The sequence below is a fragment of the Canis aureus genome, chromosome 27 (assembly GCF_053574225.1).
Source record: "Canis aureus isolate CA01 chromosome 27, VMU_Caureus_v.1.0, whole genome shotgun sequence".
In the NCBI taxonomy this organism is placed as follows: domain Eukaryota; kingdom Metazoa; phylum Chordata; class Mammalia; order Carnivora; family Canidae; genus Canis; species Canis aureus.
In genome coordinates this window covers 38,144,169-38,170,415 of record NC_135637.1, presented here as the reverse complement: position 1 = coordinate 38,170,415, position 26,247 = coordinate 38,144,169, and the positions used below count along the sequence as shown (strand labels likewise).

Genomic DNA, 26,247 nt, shown 5'->3' with positions numbered 1-26,247 from the left:
CGCCCCACGCGGGCTCCGACCGACACGGACCGCGAGGGTCCCGCAGGTTGCGACCTCCTGCGGCGCTCCCCGGAGGGAGGCCGAGCGCGAGGGCGGGGCCGGGGCCGGGGCCGGGGCCGGGGCCATCCGAGGGGCGCTCTGGGCGCCGCGGGCGTAGCGAGGGCCGCCTGCGAGCACCGCGCGCCGGGACAGCGGCTCCGGGCGGCCTCCGCGTCCTGGCGCACCTCCCCGGGCGGCGCGTCACTTCCCTGCGCTTCACCCGCAGGCCGCTCCGGCCCCGCTCCGGCCCCGCTCCGGCCCCGCTGCAGCCCCGCTCCTCTGGGCGGCCCCGGCCCGCCTGGTGGTGCTCCCCGGGCAGGGCAACGGGCGCGGCGCCCCTCGGCCGGCGTGGAGGGGGCCGGGGCTCAGGCGGCAGGTCGGTGGCGGCGCACGGCCGGGCCGAGCCCTCCGAGCAGCGGGGCCCGCAGCGGGGCGCACCCGACAGGCCCCGGGCCCGGCGCAGCCGCCGCAGGGAAGCGCAGCGCAGCGCAGCCGCCGCAGGGCGAGGCCGGCCCCGGCTCTGCGGCCACCGGCCCCGGCTGTCCGGCCGCGGGGGGCACGTGCGTGGACGCGGGTGCTTGTGTAACCAGCTCCCCCGGCGCCGCGCCCGCCCGCCGCCCGCCGCCCGCCACTCGCCGCCCCACCGCCGCCGCTCGCCGGCCGCCCCCGACCCTCCTCGGGGACTGGGAATTTGGAAAGTTCCCCAACTAGGGCACACGTGACCGCCCCTGGAAGTAGTCCCGGCCGCGGCCCGCGGAGCCCTCCGCCGCCCCTGGAAGCCCCTCGGCCCCGCCCACCCGCCGGGCCGGCGCTCCCTCCCGGCCCGGACTCCTGGCTCGGGCCCGGGGCGCAGCCCGACGCGCGGACGCCCACGCCGGCCCGCGGCCATCCAGCCCGCCGGGTTTTCGCGGCGGCCCGCGGGGGGCGGGGCCAGGCGGCCTCGGAGCCCGGAGCCCGGAGCCCCGAGCCCCGAGCCCCGAGCCCCGCGCGGACCGGGCAGCAGGCGCCCCGAGGGACGGACGCCCGCTCTCGGGGGCGAGGCCGGGGCGGCGCGGTGGTCCCGTCCCCGGGGTCCTGGGCCCGCGGCGGCGGGGGTGGGGCGGCGGGGCGAGCCGGGGGCGGGGACACGCGCGGAGACACAATGGGGGAGTTCCTCGGGCTCACGGCGACACGCGGGGGGCGGACACGCGAGGGACAGGCACGGGGGGACACGCGGGGGGACACCGACACGCGGGGACACAATGGCGGTGTTCCTCGTGCTCACGCCGACACGCGGGGGACGGACACGCGGGGGGCACAATGTGGGTGTCCTCGTGCTCACACCAACGCGGGAGGGACGGGGGAACACACGCGGGGGGTGCTCGTGGTCACACCGACACGCGGGGAGCAGGCACGGGGGCAGTGGCCACGCGAGGGACATAGTGGGGGTGTTCCTCGTGCTCGGACACGCGGGGAGCGGACACAGGGAGCTGCGGGCGGGGGAGGGGCGCCCCGGGTCCGCTGGCCCCGCCCTCGCCCCCTGCGCCCCCGGTGCGCGGCGACCTCCGTCCGACTCGGGTCCCCGACGCCCCCGCCCGCCGCTGCAGGAGCGGCCGCGGCAAGTGCAGCTCCGGGGGCCGCTCGCACTGGGCATGCGCGGCGGTCGCCCCCCGCCCCTCCCCCCGCCCGGCCCCGGCCCCCCCCGGCCCCCGCCTCCCCCCGCCTCCCCCCGGCCCCCGCCTCCCCCCGGGCTCCGGGGCGCCGGGCTCGCGGCGGCGGCGGCGGCGGCGGCGGGGCGGCGGCGGCGGCGGGGGCGGGGGCGGCGGTGATGTGGCGGGACTCTTTGTGCGCCGCGGCAGGATACGCGGCGGGGCGGGCGTGCGCGCTGCTCGGCGCCTCGTCTCGGAAGCTGCAGCCATGATGGAAGTTTGAGAGTTGCGCCGCGGAGAGGCGAGGCCGCGCGCAGGGAGGGAGATGAGAGACGGCGGCGGCCGCGGCCCAGAGCCCCTCTCAGCGCCCGTGAGCAGCCGCGGGGGCAGCGCCCTCGGGGAGCCGGCCGGCCGGCGGCGGCGGCAGCGGCAGCGGCAGCGGCAGCGGCGGGCGGCCCGCCCTCGGCCTCGGCCTCGCGCTCGCGCCCGCGCCCGCCCCCCCGCCCGCGCCCGCGCCCGCGCCCGCCCGCGCCCCCGCCCTCGCGCCCGCCCGCGCGCCCCCGCGCCCTCCCGCGCCCGCGCCCGCCCGCGCCCGCGCCCCCGCCCGCGCCCCCGCGCCCGCGTCTAGCCGTGCTCCCGTCGCTCGGCGCCCCGCGCGGGGGACCGTGGAAGCCGCGGGCCCGGCCGGGCGGCGGCGGCTCCGGGGAGGGGGCCGCGGCCGCCGGCGCCCCGCTGCCCCCCCCGCTCCCGCCCGCACCACGGCGGCGGCGGCGGCGGCGCGCGCAGGGCCCCGGGCCGCCCGAGAGCCTGCCCCCCGCCGCCGCCCGGCCGCCCGGCCCCCCGGCGCCGCCCCGGCCCGCGGCCGCCAGCCCGCCTGAGCGCGCGCAGGCCCCGCCGCCGACGCCCGCCCCGGCCGCGCGAGGGCCGCCCGCCGCCAGGCCCGGGGCCGCCTGCAGCCTGCGGAGGAGGCCGCGCCGCCCGCCGCTCCTGCCGTCTCTCTCCTCCTTCCTCTCCAGCCACCGGCTCCCAGACATGACAGCCATCATCAAGGAGATCGTCAGCAGAAACAAAAGGCGCTACCAGGAGGATGGGTTCGACTTGGACTTGACCTGTATCCCTTTCCGCGCGGCCGCGGGCCCCCGCACCCGCACCCGCACCGGGACCCCGCACCCGGGACTCGGGACCCCGGCCTCGGCCTCCCCGGCCCGGCCTCCGACCTCGGCCTCGGGGCTCCGGCCCGGCCTCCGACCTCGTTCCCGGCCCCGGCGCCCCGGCCCCGGCGCCCCGGCCCCTCCGCCCCTCCGCCCCTCCGCCCCTCCGCCCGGCCGCGGCTGTCGGGCGGCGGCGGGTCCCGGCCCTGCGCGCGCCCGGCCCCTCCGGAGGGCCATTGTCCGCGCCCGCGGGACTCGGTGCCCCTCGGCGGACCCCGGAGCCGGGAACCCGGGCTGCCCGACGCGCGGAGGGGACGCGGCGCCCGGGCTCCGGGGTCGAGCACGTTTCGGTCAAACCTTGGCTTTAGGCCCCCAGATCGACGGCACAGATTAGATGAAGATGAAAATTAGCGTTGCACGTATGCAGATTGCATCAGAATCTCGCAGTGATTTAGTTTCCTGGGTTGCTTGCATTGATAGACTTTTTTTTTTTTTTTAATTTGTAATGGGAGTTGTGAGCTGATTTGCATAACTTTGGAAGCAGAATCGCTCTCAGCACTCGGGGCGTTCGTTGGAGGGCACAGAAAGTAGGTTCGCGTGTGCTCACGCCGAGTTGAATTACAACCGGGAACTGCCTCTCCCAAGTTGTGTAGTTCGCGATCAATAGTGTCGCAGGTAACGCACGTCCTGAGCCGCTCTTGCTGCTCGGTCTTTCTGAAATTTGCCTCCCCCTCCCCCTCCCCCCTCCCCCCTCCCTTGATGGGGTGATCCAGGACAGGGCATGGGATTTTGCAGCTCAGCCGCATTTTAGGTTCAGTGGTCTTGTCTCACGTAGCAGGATGGGGATTGACTGCTGCTTGATTCCGGAGGAGCGTGTTGTGTGGGTTCTGGGGTATTGTGTGCAGCAAATCGTGATTGCAGACATGAAGCTTCAGTTCTTCCTTGAAATGCAAGTGCCACTGCGAGTCCAGAACTGCTGCTCACCTCATCCAGCTTTCAGGACTCCTGACGCCGCGTGATGTCCGTTAATTGTACTCGGGCTCGGGTGTAAGGTCAGGTGTAATTTACCAGCTAATCACCAGCAACGCAGGCAAGAGCGGATCACTCCAGCTTCGCATGGTCTAGGTATGTTAGCTGGTTTTCCACACAGTGTCTTGAATTTACTGACTCAGGTTGTTGAATGACACAGAAACCCGAGAATTTTTAACAGGAGTATCGTTTCGGTTGCCTAAAAGTTAGGCCTTTGTACCTGAAAAGATAGCGGTTATTGAAAGGCATTGATCTTGGCAGTTTCAGGTATAATGAACTGGTTTTGATCAAGAGTTGGGGCAGAGAGCCCTCCTTTTTTTTTTTTTTTTTTTTTTTTCCCCAGAATGGAAAGTATCACAGGCGTTCAGCGTTCCTGCTTAGGCCAGTGTCTAAAACATGAAAAACAGAATTGACTTGTGGGTCTGAGATGCCTGCAGCATCTTATTAACAAGGCCTCTGTGAAGGCCAGAAGTTTGGTGATGTGAATTATAACAGTGGACGGTATTTAGTTCAAACGTGATTGCGTCGGTTGTTATTGGAGGATTCTTAATAAAGATCATTTTTAGCGAACACGAGTAAACATTTTGCCTAAAGGTGGAGTGGCGCTGAAGGATCCATATGTCCTGCTAAACACTGTGGGGAGGATTTGGTTTTTGAAGAAAATTCTTTACATCTGAAGAGGTTTTTTTTTTTTTTTTTTTAATTCCCTTTGGATTACATAGCAGCACATAAACGTGCACAGCTAATTCTGCCCAAGTGTCTGTTTTGAGCTGAAGGTAAAAGCACCGAAGAAGGAGCTTTCTAGCACACAAAACGTAAGTTTTCTGTTGATTAAAAAATTATGTATTAGAAGACTATTTAGAAGTTTTGGAGTCTGCATTGATTGCAACACTGGTCAGGCTGAACTTGACCCGCTTGCCTAGAAGGTGACCAGTTGCTGGACAACTTCTGATTTGTAATTTATTTCAAAAGCAATCTAGCGTTAGTGTGAACTGACAGCCGTCTGGGTGTATAGGAACAAATTGATTACACGTTTCTTTGACTTTTTAGGAAAAAATCCCCGTGCAAAAACCAATGTCTGTGGATGCTGTTTGGTAGATTGCTTTTATCATTCAGAGTAGGTTTATTTTTACGTTACCCATTTGCTCTAAAATAGTCAGGGCTTTAAGATTCAGATCGTTCTGCGGGGTTCTTACACAGGAGTCCTGAGCTGGTTGGCCAGCTCGCCTTTGACTTCACAGGTGTGTGCCTCCATACCTGAAATTTACGTGACCTAGAGACAGTTACTAGAACGGTACTTTTAGTTAGGGTGTGCATAGAAAGCAGTGTCAGACGCTGCGTCAAATGACTAGTAACACTTGATTTCTAGAGTTGTGGTTTTATTGAGCCAAATATATGAAAAAAAAATCATTTAGGAAAAAGTCAGTGAAGGGCTCTTTTTTTTTTTTTTTTTTTGTTAGTTGGACTTCCAATAATTTTGATTACACCAGTGCACTTTGGATTGCTTGGTTTCGCTTTAGGGTTCTCTGTGTATTGTGGGGGGAAATTAAGGTGGCCATTGAGGACTTTGGCAGGTTGTAGTGTCTGCTTCAGCAGCTAGCCTGTGAGAAGTTACGTTCCCTTATGAGAGTAGTGATTGGAGCATTTCTATCTGATAAGAAAGATGAAGAATGTAGTGATTTCTCAGAGGAAAACTGAAGACGATTATTTGCAAAATTGAGTTGTCCTAAAAATAATTTGTTAACATCTGTTAGTCTGGAAAATGGTGGTGACCATGAGACTAAAAAAAATTTTAGTGTCTTTAGATTTCATGGGAACTTTAGGCTCTGTTTGTATGTATTTTTACATCTTGATAAGTTTGCGTCTTTTCAAATATTAACCATAGGGAGTATTTTTAACTTGTAGAGGGTAACAGTGACTATGGAAGTTAACTGTATTATCTTTTAAGATCAGTGATTACTGAAGTGCCCGTATTGTGAGGTGGTTTTTTTTTCTTTTTTTTTTTGTTGTTGTTGTTTTGTTTTTTTAAGATTCTATTCACAGTTTTTATTTTACACTGTTTTGTATCTGCTAAGTTGTATTTCTTTTCCGAGCAACATGACTGGGCATCCTGATCGCTGTGTAACAGTTTACAAACTTCATTTTCATAAAGATTGTTCAAGAATAGAGCGCATCTAAAAGGAGAATAATTCACAGTTTTTATGACTTTGTATAAGGAAAAAGGAATTTTATTGCTGTCCATTGTAAAAGTTTGCACAGGAGTACAACCATCAGTACAGATTTTACATTGCTTATGATACACTAAATGAATAGTAGATGAATAAGCGTCATAAAATATGGTGAGGTATAACCACCGTAGTTTTACATTTATTTTTAGAGAGCATAGAAAAAGATGCATTGGTGTTCCTTACCTTTTAGAATTTTACTTTAACACGAGAAAGGCGGCTATTGATATTTTAGTTTTTATGTGGGACAGTGTATCTGCTTTTTCCTAATAACCACTCAAAAAAAATACACAAACTTCTTAATGTTCGAGGTTTCCTTGGTTTTTAGAAGTGAAATCTCTAATTCTTATTTTCACATGTTCTCATTTTGAGAGTTGCCCCGTTTGCTGTTGATTTGTGTGGTGATAGCTTAGTACTTTTTAGTATATCTTAAGCCGCTTAATCACTTCAGTGACTTTTAATGAAGGAATATTTATTATGGGAAAATCAGTGCACAAAGTTTCAACATTAATTCACTCTCAGTAAACATTGTACTGTAAAGTTTTGACCTCAGCCTTTTTAGTAAGACAGATGTGTAGGAAATGTTTTTATACTACAGTAATGTATGTGAAATGGAGTTTGTAAAGAGAGATTGAGAAGTGTGCATGCATATGATAGTTTCTCACTTCCTTGGAATGTTTGGGCTTGGTCATGGTACAAGGAAGGATTTAGCTTCCAGAAGCTATGTTATTAACTATCATGTAAAACATTTCTTTGATATCATTTTTTTTTCCCCTTTAGAGACCACGAGTTCTTAAGTTCTGTTTCTATCTTGCAGAGACCTCACTCTTACCTTTTTTCTCCCTCTCTGTTTTTGTGAGCTAAACTTTGATTTTAAGTGAGGTCAGCATTGGAGAATTCTTTTGGTGACCTGAATTCTTTGAGAAAATGTGTTAGAATTTGTTCTAAGGATGGAGAGACTTAAGACATTTGTATCAACGTCTGAGATAGGGGTCAGTAATGATTTCAGTAAATATTCAGTTTTACAGTGGCTTTCTGTCTGGTAGCTTTGAAATGAATGCATTTGCTCTCAGAGCTGTCAGTAATGTTGAGGTTAGACTGCATAACCTTAAGTTCGTAAGGATTTGCTGAGCAAACTGATATCCTTAATTGTTTTATAAAGGCCACTTACTGCCACATGCATTCTTTGCTGGGTGGTCTGTCAATATGATTGCTTTTCTAAGCACTGGATATCTGCACCCACTAATGGACAATAGTTTCCTTTGTCAGGAAAGGTAAAGTTAGCATATTGGATTTGACTCTTCACCTAGCCTCTAAGTTTTTGAAATTTTTTTCACTGGTTACAGAAAAGGTATTAGCAGTCTGGTTCTTTACAAGTAATTTGCGCTGGAATAAAGGCTGTTGGGAAACATAATGATATAAGAAGAACAAACATCACTTAGGCGTGAATTAGTTTTAGAGGGGATATTTCAGTTCAGTATAGTTAGGGCATATTCTCTTTATTTGCAGCACTTTGCATTTAACAGGCAGGTGGACGTCTTCAGGGTGTCAGGGTATACACTCGGTTGTCCTGAGAATACCGACTAGTGGATATGTGTGGCTACACCCGACAGCACACGGTGTGCACGTGGTGTGGAAAGGAAGACTGTTGATGTATCATATTTTAGGTGGTTATGCACTTTGATTGTCACCAATAGTCATCACTTCAGATATGGACAGTGGATCTGCCATAAGTGTTTGAATATTCTGTGTAGATGTGTAAGTAGGTACAAAGTTAGCAAACTCGTAATATTTCTAAAAAATGAGGCTACCTTGGTCGATACTGTTTTATCATTTTCACATAAGGTTACATTTATTTATTTATTTTTTTTTTTTTTAAATTTTTTTATTTATTTACAATAGTCAGAGAGAGAGAGAGAGAGAGAGAGAGGCAGAGACACAGGCAGAGGGAGAAGCAGGCTCCATGCACCGGGAGCCCGACGTGGGATTCGATCCCGGGTCTCCAGAATCGCGCCCTGGGCCAAAGGCAGGCGCCAAACCGCTGCGCCACCCAGGGATCCCAGGTTACATTTATTTTAAGTTACATTAAAATATTGACCATTAATTTTATCTTCACATTGTGTGTACATTGTTTCATTTTAGATGTTAGGGTGGTAGAGTAGGTAGGTCCTGGAGCCAGCCAGACTGGCCCGTGTTGGAACCCTGGCTCTCCCGCTTAGCAGCTGGGTGACTTTGGGTAGGTTGCTTAGCCTTTCTCAAACTGTTTCATCTGTAAAATTTGTCTTAAAGAATAAAGGAGATAATATGAGTAACTCACTTAGCATACTACCTGCCACATTGTAAATACTTACATGGTAACAGCTGCTCTTAAGAATTATAATTTCAGGGATCCCTGGGTGGCGCAGCGGTTTGGCGCCTGCCTTTGGCCCAGGGCGCGATCCTGGAGACCCGGGATCGAATTCCATGTCAGGTTCCCGGTGCATGGAGCCTGCTTCTCCCTCCTCCTGTGTCTCTGCCTCTCTCTCTCTCTCTCTGTGTGACTCTCATTAAAAAAAAAAAAAAAAAAAAAAAAAAAAAAAAAAGATTTATAATTTCAGATTACCCATATAGGAGAAATTATTTGTATTTTCATTTATGAGAGCAGTGATTGTAACTGAATTTCCTCAGTTTTGGACATGTTAGAATTTTCACTGGGCCAAATTACGAGTATTTTTTGAAATACGGGTATTCCTTTAGAAGTTCTAAGTCGTAGGTGTCTGTGACTTGATTGTTTCATCACAATGGAATATAAAGGTCTGTTCATTTATACTGTTGACCAGAGGCAAGTTAATCATGCTAATCAAAAAGTGTTTGCTTTGAGATACTGAGGTAAGATGAAAACTTACTGTTATTATTGCATAATGAAGTAGACGTTTTAAAATAAATTTGTTATGAATTTTTTTTTTTAGTGTTAGAGATAGGTCAACTTGTATATTTTATTCACAAGGTAATCTTCTCAAAACAACTTTTAATGTAGAATACAGAAGTAATGTACACAGTTTACCCATAAAGGCGTGTGAGCATTTCTTTTTAAGTTCATTTTTGGTTGGGAGAGGCATGCAACTTTGAGTGCTAAGTTAGATTTATTACAGCACAATTTACACTTAATGTAATCCAACAATGCATTCATATAATTTAGGAATTTTAATTTTGTGTTAAACCTTTGTATTCTTGCATCACATTTTCACATTTGATCAAGAGTGAGTATCAATATAATATTAGGCCTTGGAAACGGGAAGAAAACTAAGGGGTCTTTTTTCTTCTTCATTGATTCTTGCCAGGGGAGGAAGGATGGAAGAAGCTTGAGACCTACCTGCTAAAGGCCATTTTGTGTGCATAGGGATGGTTCTTTTTTTTTTTTTTTTTTTTTTTCCTTTGCTGGTCTCCCAGTACTATCAGTAGTAAAGCATTTGCTTTCCAGTGAGGTTTTTTTGCTTATTTGTTTTGCGTTGCAGAATGAATGGTGCTCTGTCTCATTATCTATGACTATTTGATGATGTGATTTTTATATATTATGTATCGTATAAACTAGCTGTATCTTTGGTCTAAGTCTTGATAGTAGAATTGGACATTTTGACATCTTACAGGACAGTTGAGTTGTCTGAAACTCTTGTGCCACATGCCATCTGTGTTTTGCTTTATGTCACTACCCAAAACTTAGAGTTGATTTAATATTATTAAGACTCTTTAGGATAGTTTCAAATTTTATTTCCTTTGATTTTTGTAGATTTTCAGGCTAAAATACCAGGTTTTGTTCTTTACTATTAATTGCAAGGATTGCATTCTGCCAATTTTATATGTTTGATACTTTTGACCTTTAAAAAAGAATGTCTAAAAGTGTTAGGAAGTGCATTGTGATTTGAATCACATATTCCTTAAATCACATGTATTCTTGAAGTGATTTATAATATAGCGTACATGTCCAAAGTTGCAAACAACTCTGTTTTAAAATGTATGCGTTTTGCATATTCTAGACATTCTGAACTGATTGGAGATTAAAAGAATCAAAAACTTTTTTCTACTTTTAGAATGAAGTTTGGGGGATGTTACTAAGCTTGATTTTTAGGTGGTTATTTTTAAAATGTGTATTTATGAATTACTTTACTCTGAGTCTGTTAGAGATCAAATGGAATGCTTGAGCTTTTCCTGTTTTTTTTTTTTTTCATAATGTGAAAACAGTGTTTTGCCAGGCTTTATTTGGCCAATGTAAAATTTATTTAACATTCTCAATCATTCAGGAAATATGAAGTAAGAGAAAAATGAGGACTTGAATCAGAAGGAGTTTGTTTTTTTTTTTTTTTCTGTTTAATTAATGTAGTAGAATAAGCTGGCATATATCCTAACAGTGTCTTATCTTTGTTTAGTGTTTTTTTTTTTTTTTAATTAATAAAGTTTTTGCTTAATCTTTAGCTCATTTGGTTTTGCAAAGAAGAAAAAAGCCTGGCAAGTATTCCCATCTTTTATTATTATTATTATTTTTTGTAGTATAGGAATCCTAGTTCCAGTAAGAATCAGTAGCTTGTTAAGGGCTAGTAGACATGGAGTCCAAAGAAGGATGTAGAGATTTTAGCCTCTTGGTGCAGTTATTTTCCCTCATTATATCAGTAGCTCTCAAATTTGAGAGGGTGTCAGAGTAACCTGGAGGGCTTGTAAAACCGGAGATTACTTGTCCTACCCTGAGAATTTGTGATTCATTAGGTCTGGGCTGGAGCCTGAGAATTTGTATTTTTAAGAAGTTCCCATGGCCCGGGGAATCACACTTCGTGAACCATCGTGTTATGGTATCTTCAATCAAACAAATCCTTAATGTGTTATTTTCTTTAGGTTGATAGAATTTATACATACATTATCTCATTTGATCTGTAAATCCTAAATAGCTCAACATGGCAAATATTATTCTGATTATGTAGATGAGACAGTAAGTTTAGAAAAGCAGCGTGATATGGTAGAGCATGGACTTGGGAGTCAGTTAGCTAAAGTCTAGCTTCACTCCTTGCTCGGCCACTTATCAATTGTGTAATAAAAGATACGTTGCTTAACGGTAGCGAACCCTGTTTTCCACATCTCCGTCATGGTGGTAAAGATCCTCGTAGGTAGTTTTTAGGTTTGTTAGAAGTAGAGGTGAGGTGTTTTCAGAATATTGGTTGCCAACTGGGAGTGACCTCCTCCCACCTTGTCTGGGCCTTTGGCAGTGTCTGGAGACATCTTTTGGTGGTCACAGCTGGGAGATGGATATGGGAAGGATGCTCTTGGCCTCTGGTTGATAGAGCCCAGGGATACTGCTATACAACCCTACTACTGTGTAGAGTATGTCCCTCTCACAACAAAGAATTATCTGGCCCAAATTACCAGTAATGTGAGGTTGAGAAATTCTACTTTAAAGGTATAAAGTGTCTGGTAGGTAGTAAGAGAAGTATAATATTTGATAAAAGTCATTACCTTTGCCCTTAGGCTGTGGTATTTTAAGAAGGTCAATTTGCTAATACATGATGGAGTGAGGCTTTTAACATCTAGGTTTTCTCACTGCTGCTAGGCGAATATTCTTTAAAATGGGAACTTTGTCCACAAAGGGTATCACTGGTAACCAAAAAGGCTTATTTGAAGAAGGCTCATGTGTTATTTGGCTGTTAGTGAAAGTGTTGCTTTGAACTTCTTTTAGAAAAGGCTGAAGATGTTTTCAATAAACTTGTAAGTGTAATGCACCGTAAGATTTATTTAAGAGGTATGTAGAACTGCTCTAATAGGATGGATAGGCTTTATTTAAAAAAACAAAACAAAACAAAAAAACCTCTTTTTTTTTCATTTTTATGTTGCCAATAGTTTTTAAAGTAATCTTTAGCTAGTTTCCTTTAAGTATATAGTTGTTGAGCTGTTAAGAGATGTTTTGCCCCCCATGTACTTGTTTTTTTGTTGTTTAATGCATTTTTAAAAAATTTTTTTATTTATTTTTTTAGTCTGACGCTTTATTCTAAAGCTGCTTTTATTACAGTCAGGTATGGTGTAGTTATATGTGTTGATATAAAATGACAAATTTCTGACAAGCTCTACAAACTTCTCATGTCTTTCCAGATAAAGAAATTAGGGCTGACTCTAAGGTTCTCTGATGCATGTGTTACATTCTTTTTTCTACACCCTAACTTCACTGTGTCAACCTGTTGAATCGAAAGGCTTTAATTATCTGATTTAAAAACTTGTATTAATGTGACGTTTTTAGAAAAAATTAGGATGGAGCTTTAGATTAGTTCAGAGATGAGAAAATGACAGGGGAACAGCTTTGTGGATTCTGAATTTGTTTTGTTTTGTTTTGTTTTTAGGGCAGACAAATGTAATTACAAAAGTGTTCTAGGTGTAGATTGCTGTGATTTTCCTTTTTTTTCTATTTGCTTGATTTTATAATTTGCTTTGCCTTTCACTTTGCACAAGCAGAGTAAGATGTCAGGCCTGTTTTAAAAAATTTTTTTTTTTTTTTTTTAAAGCTTTCTTTTTTAGGAAGAAATGTGATTTGAAATTCTCCCCTCATGGTTTTTTTTTTAAATTTTTATTTATTTATGATAGTCACAGAGAGAGAAAGAGAGAGAGGCAGAGACATAGGCAGAGGGAGAAGCAGGCTCCATGCACCGGGAGCCCGACGTGGGATTCGATCCCAGGTCTCCAGGATCGCGCCCTGGGCCAAAGGCAGGCGCCAAACCGCTGCGCCACCCAGGGATCCCCATGTTTTAAAAATTCTTAAGAAATTTAAGTTTTGACTGAGTGTTGTGATTTCTTTTGGAAATTGCAGGAGATACCCAGAGATACTGATAAATATTTTAAAACCAGGACTGCTAATTATATGATAGCTTCAAATTTGTTAAGAAAAACAGATGGCATTTATTGCTGTAATTTAATTGAGTAAGGCTTATGGTATTTATTTCAGTATATGAATAATAAACTTCATTTGCTTGCTATACTTTAGAAAAAAATGTGTCTTATAAAAATAAAACTAAGGAGAATTTTCAAAAAGTGCCTATTGCGCTACTTCTCTGAAACTTCATGTTTCTGTACTGGCTTCTAGTTTTGTTTGTATGCATCTACTTTAAAATGTAGTTCATCGTTGTGGATTTAAAAGGTGTGTGGATTTTTAAACAGTTTCCAGAGCCCCTCATAGCTGCCTTAATTATTTTAAATGGTGAAGTTGTCAGAAATATTTGTTTCCCTGTTGTTACACATTAGACTTTTTTCCAGTATTTGGCTAATATTTTTTTCTGTTATGTTCTGATTTTTCTTTAGAGTGGATTTAAGATGACCTGAATATTAGGAAAGATTTTCATGATTTTGATTCACAGAATCATAATCTGTTACGCACAAAGCTGAAATGTTGGACTCCTGAAACTTTTTTCCCCTTAGTTATTTCTAGGAAAGCTATTCCATATTTAAAATCTAAGCATATTTTATTTATTTAAGACAAAATAAAACTTTTCCTATTGTAGGAATATTAAATTGTATTGAAATTAAAGTGGATATACAAGTAATTTTTGAATAAACCATCACATCATTTTATACCAAAGTCAATACAACTCTGTCACTTTCCTGTCTTTAATCAGAAAGGGTATGGCTTGTCATGATGATACTGTTTCCTGGAGCATATTTTGAATGATACAGTTTATATTTGCATAAGTTGCCTCAGTAATTGGTGATACTTATTGATGAATGTTTGCTGTGCATTTCACTTGTAATCAAAACTTGGCATTTGTTAGTGTCAGATTTTAAAGTGCCCAGATATAAAATATTAAAATAGGGAGATATTTTAACCTTATTAGCTAAATGATTTTTCTTAGCAAATGTATTAATTCATGTACTTATAACAAAAATATTGAGGAAGAAACAAATTCTTTTTTTTTCTTTGTTTTAAACAATTAGTTGCTAGAGTAACAATTTTCTAAGTGAGATAACGTTTTAATACTAAAACATAAGGAAATTTTTATCTAGGTGTGGTATATACCTTTTTGGTGCTAATGAAAACAAAGTAATGATAAAAATACTTTGTGAATGTATGCATGTATGTTTTTTGAAAACTGAAGAAGCAATCTGACATCTGGATAGTTTTCATGGACTACTTGTAGGAAATTTTTTGTAAAATAAATATACCAGTACGTCAAGAAAGTATGATGTAGTTTGAATATCTAGTTTCTGTTCACTGTGATCAGGATTATAGGCAATACTGTAAAATACACTAAGATGCTGGATATTAAGGCTACTTGGAATCTTTTTAATACTGAAAAGGTCACACAGATTGTGATTATTGTGTAGTGTCCAAGAACTAAGGCTTGCCATCTGTTACTCAGATATAGGAAAAAGTTAAGATAATCTAGTGATATAAGTGGTTTTGACATTTCTGTGTTTTGGAATCATCTATTAATTACAGTCTTTAAAGACTAATACCAGATTTTAAGCTTTTGCAAAAACAAAACTTAGTGGTTATGCCAGTGTTTATATTTTTCTACTAAAAATGCAAAGATAGGGTTGAGAACTAAAGCTTATGTAATGGAAGCCTGGCTTTTAGTCATTTAGTTTTACAAGATTATTTGGATATTTAAGTGGAAACATCATGTTTCAACTTGAGCTATTATATGAGATTTTGGTATGTTTTAAACTCCAATTTTCCTAGCAGTTGATACATAAGAATTCATTATTACAGAACTTCATCAGGGAACTGATTTAATATGTATCCCTTAAACGTTTGCTTTAAATATTTTTCAGGCCCTCTGCTTTCTTGTATAACTCAGTTCTTATCTTTCTGCTAGAAAATGAGTTTCCCCATTTAAAATTTTGTTTTTTCCTTTTGAGCCACAATATAAGTTGTTTTTGTGACATAATTCCTTTTCACGAACCCCTGAAAGGGTCTTGCCAGGTACAAACCCAAAATTGCATTTTGGGTTTAATAGGGTCTGATTAATTATCATATACTTTTATTTATTACATTGACTTTGTTTTTTTATTGAGAGTTTGTCATCATGCCAAATGATTACTATGACCAGGTATAGTATTTCAGTTTAGATATGATTTTGTATTTATGTTCTCACATCCAACTTTGTGTTTAGAGCCTCTGTTTTTTTTGTGTAAGAAACATCTTGCCAATTTCAAATTCATATCTGATGAAAGTAGATTGTTTTACTAGCATCACTTTACAGAATTTGTTCAGGTCTGAACTGTAGGCCATAGAAAGAATGGTGCCTTTTTGGACAGACAGATGTGTACATAAATTATCTTTCTCACATTAAGTGAGGTGGCACATATGTAGGTGACATCTTTATCCAAATACTAAAAGTCTTTCTTTACCTGTTTTGTTTACCTAATCATATATAAAGGGTGTGAAGCCTTAAGAGCTCCTTTCCCTTGCTTTCATTTCTGTCCCTCCATCTCACTGTTGGTGTTTTTGTTTTTCTTATATGTTGAACTTCATGTATTTAGAAAGTTTTACTGGTTGACAGAGTTAGCTGCTTAGTTTTATCTTTCATGTTTCAGCTTGTTTTCCAAGATTTTTAGTATATTCTCCTTTGCATATGAAGATTCTACAACTAACTTCCTTTTTCCCCCAATTATTACAATTGGATTTATACTAAAATGGTATTACTTCAGGAACAAGCATTTATGGGTAGCTGACTAAAATTAAAGGTATAACCTTTTCAAGCCAAGCAATGTAGACTTGCTCTTATATTTTTAAACATACTTAAAAATTTCGTAGCATTAAAATTTTAAATATGAATTTTGACTAGTATTTTGGTAAATGTAATTTCAGCGTTTTTTTGATAATCCATTATTCAAATGATTGTAAAGTTGATACAATGATTAAAAATACCCTCAAAAAAAAATACCCTCAGTGGGAATATGAATCATATTTTTCAATATTAGAAGAAGGCAATTATCATAAAATCATTAATATGATTCTTACTAATGTAGTAGTAAATGCCAATATGTGTGCCTTCATATTTTAAAATAGACATGTATTTCTAGTTTTATATTCTTATCCAGGATTAAAATACAGCAGTTAGGCAAAACTATTTTTGCCAGTTGGAAAAAAAAAAGAAAAAAGCATGTCATTTCTAAATGATTTCCTGGCTTAGATATAAAATAAAGAGACTGGATTTTATTATATTAGAGCCAAATATAAAATGAATCAGTCTAGCACACACTTGTTTGGAGCTTTTCTGGATTTAAAATGGTTGGAATTAGCAGTGCTTTCATTGAAAGGTAAATTTTATTGTTAGAAGTAAATTTTTTTAAATTTTTAAAAAAGACTTATTTATTTATTTATTTATTTATTTATTTATTTATTTATTTATGATAGAGAGAGAGAGAGAGAGAGGCAGAGACACAGGAGGAGGGAGAAGCAGGCTCCATGCCGGGAGCCTGACGTGGGACTCGATCCCGGGACTCCAGGATCACGCTCTGGGCCAAAGGCAGGTGCCAAACCGCTGAGCCACCCAGGGATCCCTGTTAGAAGTAAATTTTAAAGATTTACAGTTTTAGTTTAAATTAGTAGGAAAATGAAAACCCCATTTGTTGGAGACACATTTTTGTATTAGGACTTTTTTTTTCTTAGTACCTTATGTGTGTAGTAGTTTTTGACTTAGCGCGAGGTTGCATCTAAAAGATCAGTACAGTTGGAAATATTGGAATCTTTTTTTTGGTGCATTTTACTAATAGTGAGTGAATTCACACTAAATATTATTAGGCCTTTGTTCTCAAACTGTTGACACATACCTTGTCATCTTCTGTGTCTTACCTGTTTGAGTGTCTTTTTTTCCGTAAAAGTTAATGGCCTTATAGAGCAGCCAAAACCTAGTGTTTTAGATAGTTGTCTCTGATAAAATGATAAAAAGCATGGCTTTTATAATGGAATGAATTACAGAAGAAACATAAACCTAACACTGAATGTGAAGATCAGAGCATAAAAGATACACCTACGTACTTTATAGTAATGCTGGATCAGTGTTAAAATTTTAACTTTTCTGATTTTTTAATATATTTTATTATGATTTTGCTGTAGAAAATGAGAGTAAGCATTTGGCTTAGTTTAGGTATATAATGCTGACAAATATGTCTAATGCACGTTGAACTGACGATCTTTCTGAAAGTTCTGTAAGTTACAACCATATTTGATTTGTCATTGGGAGTCAGTCTTGAACAAAAACCAGAGGGGGTGGGGTGGGGTGTGGGTGTGCGTGTGTGTGTGTGTGTGTGTTTGTGTGTATTTTAACAGCAGCAGAGTTCTGAAACAGGAAATCAGCCTTATCGTATTCATCCAGAGACCTAGGAAGAAGGTAATTGTTTCTTATGCTCGTTAAAACCAGTTAGTTGGGCAACTTAAATTTTTAGAGGTTCACAGATGTAGGTCTGAACAGTTGTAGATGCATTATTTCATAACAGCTCTGAAGAAAATTTGATTAAGTTTGTTGAGGGGAATAATCTCTCAGCTGATATATGAAAAATATTGTACTTTGGATTTTAGAGTATTGCTAGCATTATCAGTGACCTGATAAGGTACTTTTATGTGGTTCTAATTTGCTTAAATTTAAATCAAGTTCAGAAGGCCTTGATTGTTCCTTTAAAAAGTATTTGTTTAAAACTGCGTAATCGTCCATTTAAACAATAGAAAAAAAGTTAATTCTATGTCAGGTGTTTCTTACTGGAAATTATCTTTCCCTTTTTGTTAATGTATGTATACTCATAATTACATACTTAGGTATTTGTTCATGATTTAATTTTTATCTGTCCGTGGGTAGTCGTCATTTTTAAAGCTGGATAGTTAATATTATATCGAGCTAGATACCATGCTTTGCTTACTGTACTGTATTAGGAGTATTTCCATTTTCTCCCTTTATAAACAGCACTGGTTGTGACTATCTATGAATAGTTTACTTTGTTATTCTTAGAGTACATTATTAGAGTGGAGTTTTTGGAATAAAAAGTAAAACAGTTTCATAGCTCTTTGATACAGATTGCAGATTTCTTGCCAAATTAACCAATTTATAGTATTGCTACTAAGTAGAAGAATTACTAGCAATTCTTGATGTTACCTTTGAAGAATGTGATATTTTCCTTTAGAAAATGAAATCTAAGGGTACCTGGCTGGCTGGGTTGGTAGAGCATGGGACCCTGAAACTCAGGGTCGTGAGTTCAGGCCCCACACTGGGCAGGAGCCTAAGTTTAAAAAAATAAATAAGTAAAAAATAAATTTAAAAAGAAGACGACCTCTAGGAAGTGAGATCTAAACTTCATTTTAAAGCAAAAATATGGGTAAACTTTTCTGTCAAGGCAAGTTGGTATAATGTAACAATTTGAGAGAAAGTTGTGAGCTCCTAATTGTTTGGAGGAGTAGAAAGCTCCAGTAGAGCTCATAAATTATTTGGCAGTCAGTTTCCTTTCTGGTTTGGCACTGTGGGCAGTTAATTTAGAAGTGTTAAAAGGAACCTAAAATTTATGCTAACGTGAATTTAAGTGAATATATTGGAATTCTTTTCTAATTTGTTTATAAAAACATCATATTGGGTTGCTTTGTAATGAGACATTTAAACTAAAATTAAATAACAGGGCATTTCTAGGTGGCATCTCTCATGCAACCTCAAATAATAACAACTTCTTATTACAATAGTAGAGCTCTTTGCAGTTTATGGAATTGAAGATAATGTCCAGATATCTCATATGATCCTTGAAACAACCAGTGAAGAAGTTAGAGCAGCTGTTAGGATCATTATTTTTGCAGAAAGAAGAAACAAAAATATTTGAGGCCCAGAGATTTAGTAACTTACCAGCAGTCCATAGGCTTTTAAGTTGAAAGGGGAGAATGGAACTCTGGTCTTCTATATTAAATGACATTATGCATTACGTATTTTAGTGCAAGGCCTGACACCTAGGAAATATTTAAATATTCCTGTGTCCTGTCGTGTTTCTGACCCAGTACTTCTTTATTCCTAAAATCCCCATTTTTCGAGCATTCTTTCTGTTAATATATCCGTAGTTCAAGTTTTGGCACCCATTTCATTTTAGAAAATAAGATTTTAGGCTTTATTAATTTGCTCTTTACATGAATGATTATATGCTTTATATGTTAGGACAAATTGTTCTCAAATAATGAGCAATTAGCACCTCATCAACTGGAAAATTCAGGGAACTCCTATTTCTGCTTTCCTACCAATATGAATCTTTAATTTAGAAACCAGATACAAACATTTTACACATTTAATAGGGAAAAATAAAATCTAATAAGAAATATAAAATGTTTCATTAGATGAAACTCTGACAGAAGTCTGTGAGTGTGGCAATTATTTAAAGCATAATTTGATTAGTAAAGACACTATGGATATAGCTGTGACATGCATGGAAACTATTTGTTAAATTTAAACTTCTTAAAAATTTTCGGGAAAAAAATGTAGACCTGATGTAGCTTATGAATCAGTGGCTGAATTATTTTTCCTCTCACCTGATCCTTGAGTATCTGTTGGTTGATAGCCCTGAGAGAAAGCAGGGGAAAACCTCCAGAAATTCCTGGAAAATAGAATTAAATGGTGAAGTCCTGGTATTTGCTAACTTGCTTTTCATTTTCCGTGTCTTCCTTCATTAGTCTGACTTTATTCCTTCACTCCTGCTGCCGGATAAGCTCGGTGTTCATTCCTCTCGTGAGCCAGGTGACTTCAGATTGTCTTTTGATGCTTTTTGGCCACTACCTCTGTAAATCTGTATGTCCCTATTTGCCATTCATGCTCCATGTATGTTACGGCTTCATATTGTTAACTTCTAGCTAACTAGAGTTTAAAGAATCTCTTTATTTGATCTGTGGATATAATTTTTCTTAAAACAATCGTGGCAAGAAAAAAGTGTTACTGATTTGAATACTAGTACTGTATACTGGTATTGTAGTGTAGAAGTTGTTTGGGGATAAGTATATATATTAAGTAGTACTACAAAGAAACTTCAGAACTGCTTTATTTTCCATAATTAAGATTCAGTCTATATTCAGAAACACATTTCTAAAATAAGGCTTAACAAGCTATTTTTTGTTATCCTCTGTTTGAAAATTCTAGTTAAATTTGTAACATAAACCACGTTAATTTAGGTTCAAGTAAAATTTTAAAGACAAAGTAGATATGAATTATCAGCTCACATGTTTTTTTTCTAAAGGTATTTTGTTAATTAGATGTAACTTAGAATGTACTGTCTAGTGTTTTAAGTCATGATTGGATGCTTAGAATAGCCAGTAAAAATTTACTTAGCTCCTATAGTAGCCACATTATTTTACAATATGTCAGTTATATTATTGGTGAAATTGACTTCTGTGGACTGGCTTTAGAACTTAATTACCATTTTTTTTTTCTTTCAGTCTACAGTATTCTGTGGTGTGAGATGGGATTGTTGTAGCACTTAAATCAAGACTGTCCAACATGATATGTATGATTATCAAAGCTCATCAATGAATCACTTAAGATCTTGTATGTAAATTTTGCCTTAATTAAAACAAATTGGACATGTTTGCTCAAAGGTGAGGTGAAAGGAGACTGTCTGCTGTTACGTCATGTATCTCATCTCCAGATCTCCTGTAGCAATGGTGGCCATCCACCTTAGGCATGACAAGAAGTACCCGCATGTGCACATACACGCATTTCTTTTACCTCTCCACTTATTGCATGTAGCCGCTGATAATGTGGGGAAAGAAGACCTTTTTTTCCTTTGGGAAATTTGGGAATATTTTACATTTGTTCTTAATTTAAATACTTAAAAGGCAGGTTGCTAGGGTTAAGATTTCACACAGTTAAGGTTTCTGTTAGGCTTTGATGCTCTTTAGAAGGATTAGGTTTGTTACTCAATAGTAAGTCAGTGTCATTGGAAAAAAAAAAAAACCCAAATAGTTATGGTGAGCCCTTACAGTCTGGGTCTGTACCATTTGTTCAATTGATGGACAGCTGTCACTATGTTCTAGTTGTTTTCCATATATTGATGCGTTTAATCCTTATAAACAACCCTGTGTGATAAGTACTTTGAGCAGTCCCATCTTACACAGAGAACTGAAGACAGGTAAACTTGGAAAAGATTTTTTAATACATGAAGCTGGAGGTCAAGTCCAGGCAGCTTGGCTCTAGAGCATATGTTCTTAACCATGGTGCCACCTTGCCTGCAAGTAGATTACTAGATGGCAAAAATATTTGGCTTCCTTCAGTGACCTAGTTATTCTAATTTTTTATGCTCAACATTTATAAGTTATTAGAGGAGAATTTCATATGAAGCCCTCTACTTGTTCAAAAGTATATCCAGTAAGTGCAGGTTAAGGCTATTCTGTATTAGAAATCTTGTATATATATATTTTTTTCTCAGTTATTTTTATTTGGTTTACATTGTCTAAAAAAAGCATATCAAATTTTTTACATTGGGAAGCAAAAAAATCATATATTAGGTGTTTATTGGTATAATTCTTGGCATAACAAATATTTGTCTCAAAATTCAGTGCTTATCAATTGCTGAAATCAGTTCTGGAAAAGCCAGTGGAGTTTTGTATTGTCTTTTAGAAGTTTTAAAGTTTTAACATCTGATTAGTAGATTCACTTTCATTTGAACCTGCTCCCTCTGAAAATTTTTATATTTTTATTATTGATTTGGAAATAAAAGAGATCTTCATCTCCTTTCATGAGGCAGCATGGTATAAAAAGCCTGGGCTTTGGGTTATGTACCTAACTGGTTTGAATCATAGCTCAGTACAGGAACTTAGTGCAAATTACCCAGTCTTTTTCACCCTCAATTTTGTCATTCATGAAATGGGAGTATCAACTCTGTAGGATCTTTAAGATTAAATGGGAATGTATTTCTTGTACAGTGGCACACGCTCTCTGTGTCCTTATAACTTATGATAGATGCTAAAGTCTTGGGTAAAAGCTCAAACTATGAATAAGGATGGTGAGAGCCTCTGTGAACAATGAAATCTTAAAAAGACCAAATGCCTAGGTTCTGTGTAAAGGAAGAGACCCCCCCAGGCTGATTGTGGCCTTTGGCTCTTTATCTGTCTGGTTAAATCAAACTCCCTGCCACAGCATCCTTAAAACTAGACCCAGTCTTCCATCCTGCATTCTGCATACAGCCTTGTGTGTGAGTCGCGCTGGACTGCTTGTGTGTTCCAGATGTATGTATTTCCGTATCCCTCTTCTGTCCTCTGCCTGGAATGTTCTAACTGCTCTTGTTCGTTCTCCTGTCCTGCTGATGTGTGACTGACTTCTTAAGAATTATCTAACATCACCCACTTTGTGAAGCTTTATCTGTGCCCCTGCAGGATTCATCCCTCTCTCTTTGTCTCTTAAAATGTCTTGGTCTTATATTCAGGAGAGCCTGTGGCACCGTTGCACCTCCATGTGTCTGCCTCTCCTGATAGAGTAGGAACTCTTCCAGTGCAGTAGTCTTTGCTTACTTAGGCTTCTACCCTCAGTGCCCCTTGCACAGAATGCTCGCTCTGTGTCTGACTAATTGAGTGGAAGAGGGGGCCAAGTGAGTTTAATGAGTGTGTAACATAACATCCCTTTTTATGCATAGTTATAGGCCTATGGTTTTTTAAAGTAAGTTAACTAAGTCTTTTGCAACCTCATTTACTTTATTAGTTAGCATTCATAGTGCTAACTAATAGTTACATTTGAGTTTACTCCCAGTTACAATGACTGCATTTCCAGGGGCTTTGTACTACTGTGCTTTTCTGCAAGGCTAAAATCTTACTAGCATCTTCACTGAAATGAAGGATTCAGTTGGAAAGTTTGTTAGTAGCAGTAATTGTTATTTCTTTGAATAAAAAATTTCTCTGTTGCTCAGAAAAAAAACTTGGGTGACCAGTTTATATTCTTGACTGACATGTATTCATAATTTCTTAGGTAGGAATTCTGGATTGGTGGCAGCTGCTTTGGGTTTACTGTTGCCTCATTTTTTTCCTGAGTGTTATTTCTCATTTTCTATATGTTGGTGCTCCCAAGACAGAGTTACAAGGTAAAGATTATTCACTTTCAGGAATTAATACTGCTACAGGCTTAATTTGAACCTCCAATTTCTTTTTTTTTTTTTCTCATGAATGGACATACTACCTAAAACATTTTGGTAATTGAACGTAGGTCTTTGAATTGAGCTACATTTTTAGGTGGAACTACTTTCTCATGTGAGAATAATAGATGACAGCTATTATTTGTAATGTTAAAAATGATAATCCTAAGAGTTTCAGAGCCTTTATAGTAAAAGAACCCTTTGAGGTTGGGGGTGAATTTCTGTACTCTTAAAGTGACAAAAATTACATGGTCTTTTATCGTTATATGAGTGTGTGTGTGTGTGTGTGTGTATGTGTATATACATATATGCATTTTGATAGAAATTCATTTTTTAAAACTATATACAGAGCTGAATTTAAGTCATGAGGGACAAGACAATATTTTGTCATGACAGTAAATAGACTTGTAGATAATTATAAAACAATTCAAAAAATGTTTTAGAAATAGTGCAGGTGCATTGTATCAGCAACAGAAAATATAAGACAAAAATGAGAAAAATATATATATTTCCACCACCTATACATGATTATTTGTGATCTTTTCGTCTACATGTTTATCACGGATATATATGCATTATATGTGGCATAATGCTGTATATTCTCTCTTGAAACCTTTTTTTTTTTTTTTTGTCAGTAATGTCTGCTTTTCCATGTCAGTAAAATTTCATCTCACCTAATGCCCAGATCATGTTCAAATTTCTCTGGTTGGCTCAAAAATGTTCTTTATGGCCGGTTTGTCCAGAGCAATATCCAAAATAGTACTGTACCTATGAACTTGGCTCTTAGAACACTTAAGTCTTTTTATTTTTTGAAGATTTTATTATTTATTCATGAGAGACACAGAGAGAGAGAGAGAGAGAGACAGAGACACAGGCAGAGAGAGAAGCAGGCTCCATGGTAGGGAGCCTGATATGGGGACTCGATCCCGGGACTCTGGGATCATGCTCTGAGCCGAAGGCAGACGCTCAACCACTGAGCCACCCAGGCGTCCCATAGAATGCTTAAGTCTTTACATCAATGATAGCTACCCTCCTTGCCTTTTTAAAAGACATTGGAGCAGAGACTGGGTCATGTGCTACAGATCTTTTGAATCTGTCCAGTTAATTCTCACATGTCATTTAGCTTGTTTTCTTTGTTTTATTTACTGTAAATTATTGTATTTATTGTAAATTAAAATTTATATCTGCTTGGTGGATTCTCAGATTGAAGATACCTTAGTTATTATAGATGATGCTGTGTCCTTTGTATTGTATTTGTATTGTATTATAGGATCTCTATGTAATTTTCTTGGTGATGGTGATGGACCCCCTGAAATTGGGTGGTGGTGGCCCTTTCTGCCTGCTGTTCAGTTGTATTTGTCTCCTTACATTAGAAAGTATTTTGTTCAGTGTTACTGTTTCTCTAAGAAAGTTCATCATCCAGTCACCTGTTGGTGTAGAAACCAGTTGTTGATCTTTGCCTAAATCAGTAATTTTATTAGGGGTTGCAAAATACCATTTTTAAAGTTCTGTTCTTTTGTGTTTATTAACTGGCGTTTTTCTGTAAAGTAGATCTTTACCCTTATGAAATGGGGCTATTTGGTTGCCCTGAAATACAGAACCTACAGGAAAAGTAGCATCAATACTTAATCTCCCCCTTTACCTACTTTCAAAGTAAAGAAAGAACTGTTAAAATAGCCACTTCAAAAGGGTGATAAATGAAAAAGATTTAGTTCTTTTTTTCTTCTGAGTATCCTTATAGACTCAATGGTTTTAATTTTATTTAGGGTATTTTAATTTACTACCATTTAAATTTTTTCTTTGATACTCAGATTGTTACAACTCAAGGCCCTGGGATGTCTTCTTGTTAGCTCCAAATCTGTCTGATAGACACCATTAATCTCTGAATACCTTCCTTGTCTTCTGGCACAGAAAGATCTTCCTGTATCTTCCTGCCCCAGACCTGGCATCAGTTGTTCCAAGGAGTTTAGTATCTTTTAGTGTATTGTATATTAGAGATGAAATCTGCATTCAGGGATTGTTTGCTGCTGGGATTGACATGCTTTTAGGCCAGGTCAGTGAAAACACCTAGAGAACATAAATTCTTATAAACATGAGTTCATGATGATGTTTTAGTGTTTTTACTTGATTTCTTGATTTTATAATGGTATCTCTTTTATACCTGTAATCATGAATCTTAAAATTATTAGCATAATTAGCAGTTTTTTCTACAATATAGAAAAAAGCTTGAGGATATCAACACTGAAATTAGTAAAAACAAACTTTCAGAAGAAGTTTAAATTTTCTTTGTAGTTCTTTTTGTTCTTAGAGTGCTTCCTACCAAGAAGTACAGTAAACTTGCAATGTCCAAATAACTCCTGTAAGATAAGCCCTGTCTCCTGGTTATCAATTTGGTATTTAATCCGGTTTGTTGCTGTTTTTAAGTGTATGCTTCTCCCCTTTGCCTCTCCTTCCCTGTGAAGCAATCATCTTTATTCGTTTCTCAGTTATCATCTGTGTGTGTGTGCACATGCACGTGTATGTTGAGAAGTTCAAATTCAAGCAACTATATGTGTAAGAGTTCTTCATTTTATACAAAAGGAACATTTTTTTTTTTTTAAATACAGAACTTAGCATACTGTGTATGATGTTCTATGTCGGTTTTTTTTTTTTCCCTTAAAATATTTTTAGGTCTATCCAATCTGTATGGTAAAACTATGGATAAAACCTTTTAAAAAATAATACTAAAATAAAGGCCTTCGGTAGCCTGATAATTATTTTTGGATTGAAACTAATACTGAAATCAGCTCAATAATGTGAATGCAGCAGGAAGTGAAAAAATAAGATCTAGAAGAAGACACTGGATTTAGTGAATTTTGGATTGTATTTGAAGAACGAGTGGGGGTCCAGGAGTAGGCAGGTGGAGAACTTCAGGGATGGTGTTGATAGGAGGCTTGAGGCAGATTAGCTTGGTTATTTGGGAAGGTCTGTGTTCTCAAAATCATGAGATTAGAAAGAGGGATGATGGCACTCAAGAAGAAATGAGAGCTGCTACGATTGACAAAATGCATAGGAATGTAGATTTGGTGATGGTTTCTTTTTAGTTAGTTTGGTGCA

General features: G+C 40.9%; 1 protein-coding gene across 5 annotated transcripts in view; it reads left to right on the top strand.

Moving 5' to 3' along the window:
- The first annotated feature begins 2,584 nt into the window (after window positions 1-2,584).
- The window catches only part of PTEN (phosphatase and tensin homolog), an 87,587-nt gene continuing 63,924 nt past the window's right edge, over window positions 2,585-26,247 (top strand). Inside the window, exon 1 of one of the 5 annotated variants that reach the window (XM_077874848.1) lies at window positions 2,585-2,778. In XM_077874848.1, the coding sequence (XP_077730974.1) occupies window positions 2,700-2,778 (79 nt within the window). In that variant the 5' untranslated portion in view covers window positions 2,585-2,699. Of the gene's footprint in view, window positions 2,779-8,883; window positions 8,941-11,767; window positions 11,800-20,482; window positions 20,627-26,247 lie in introns of those variants that run through there. The other 4 variants (XM_077874847.1, XM_077874851.1, XM_077874849.1 and 1 more) reach the window with 4 other exon arrangements.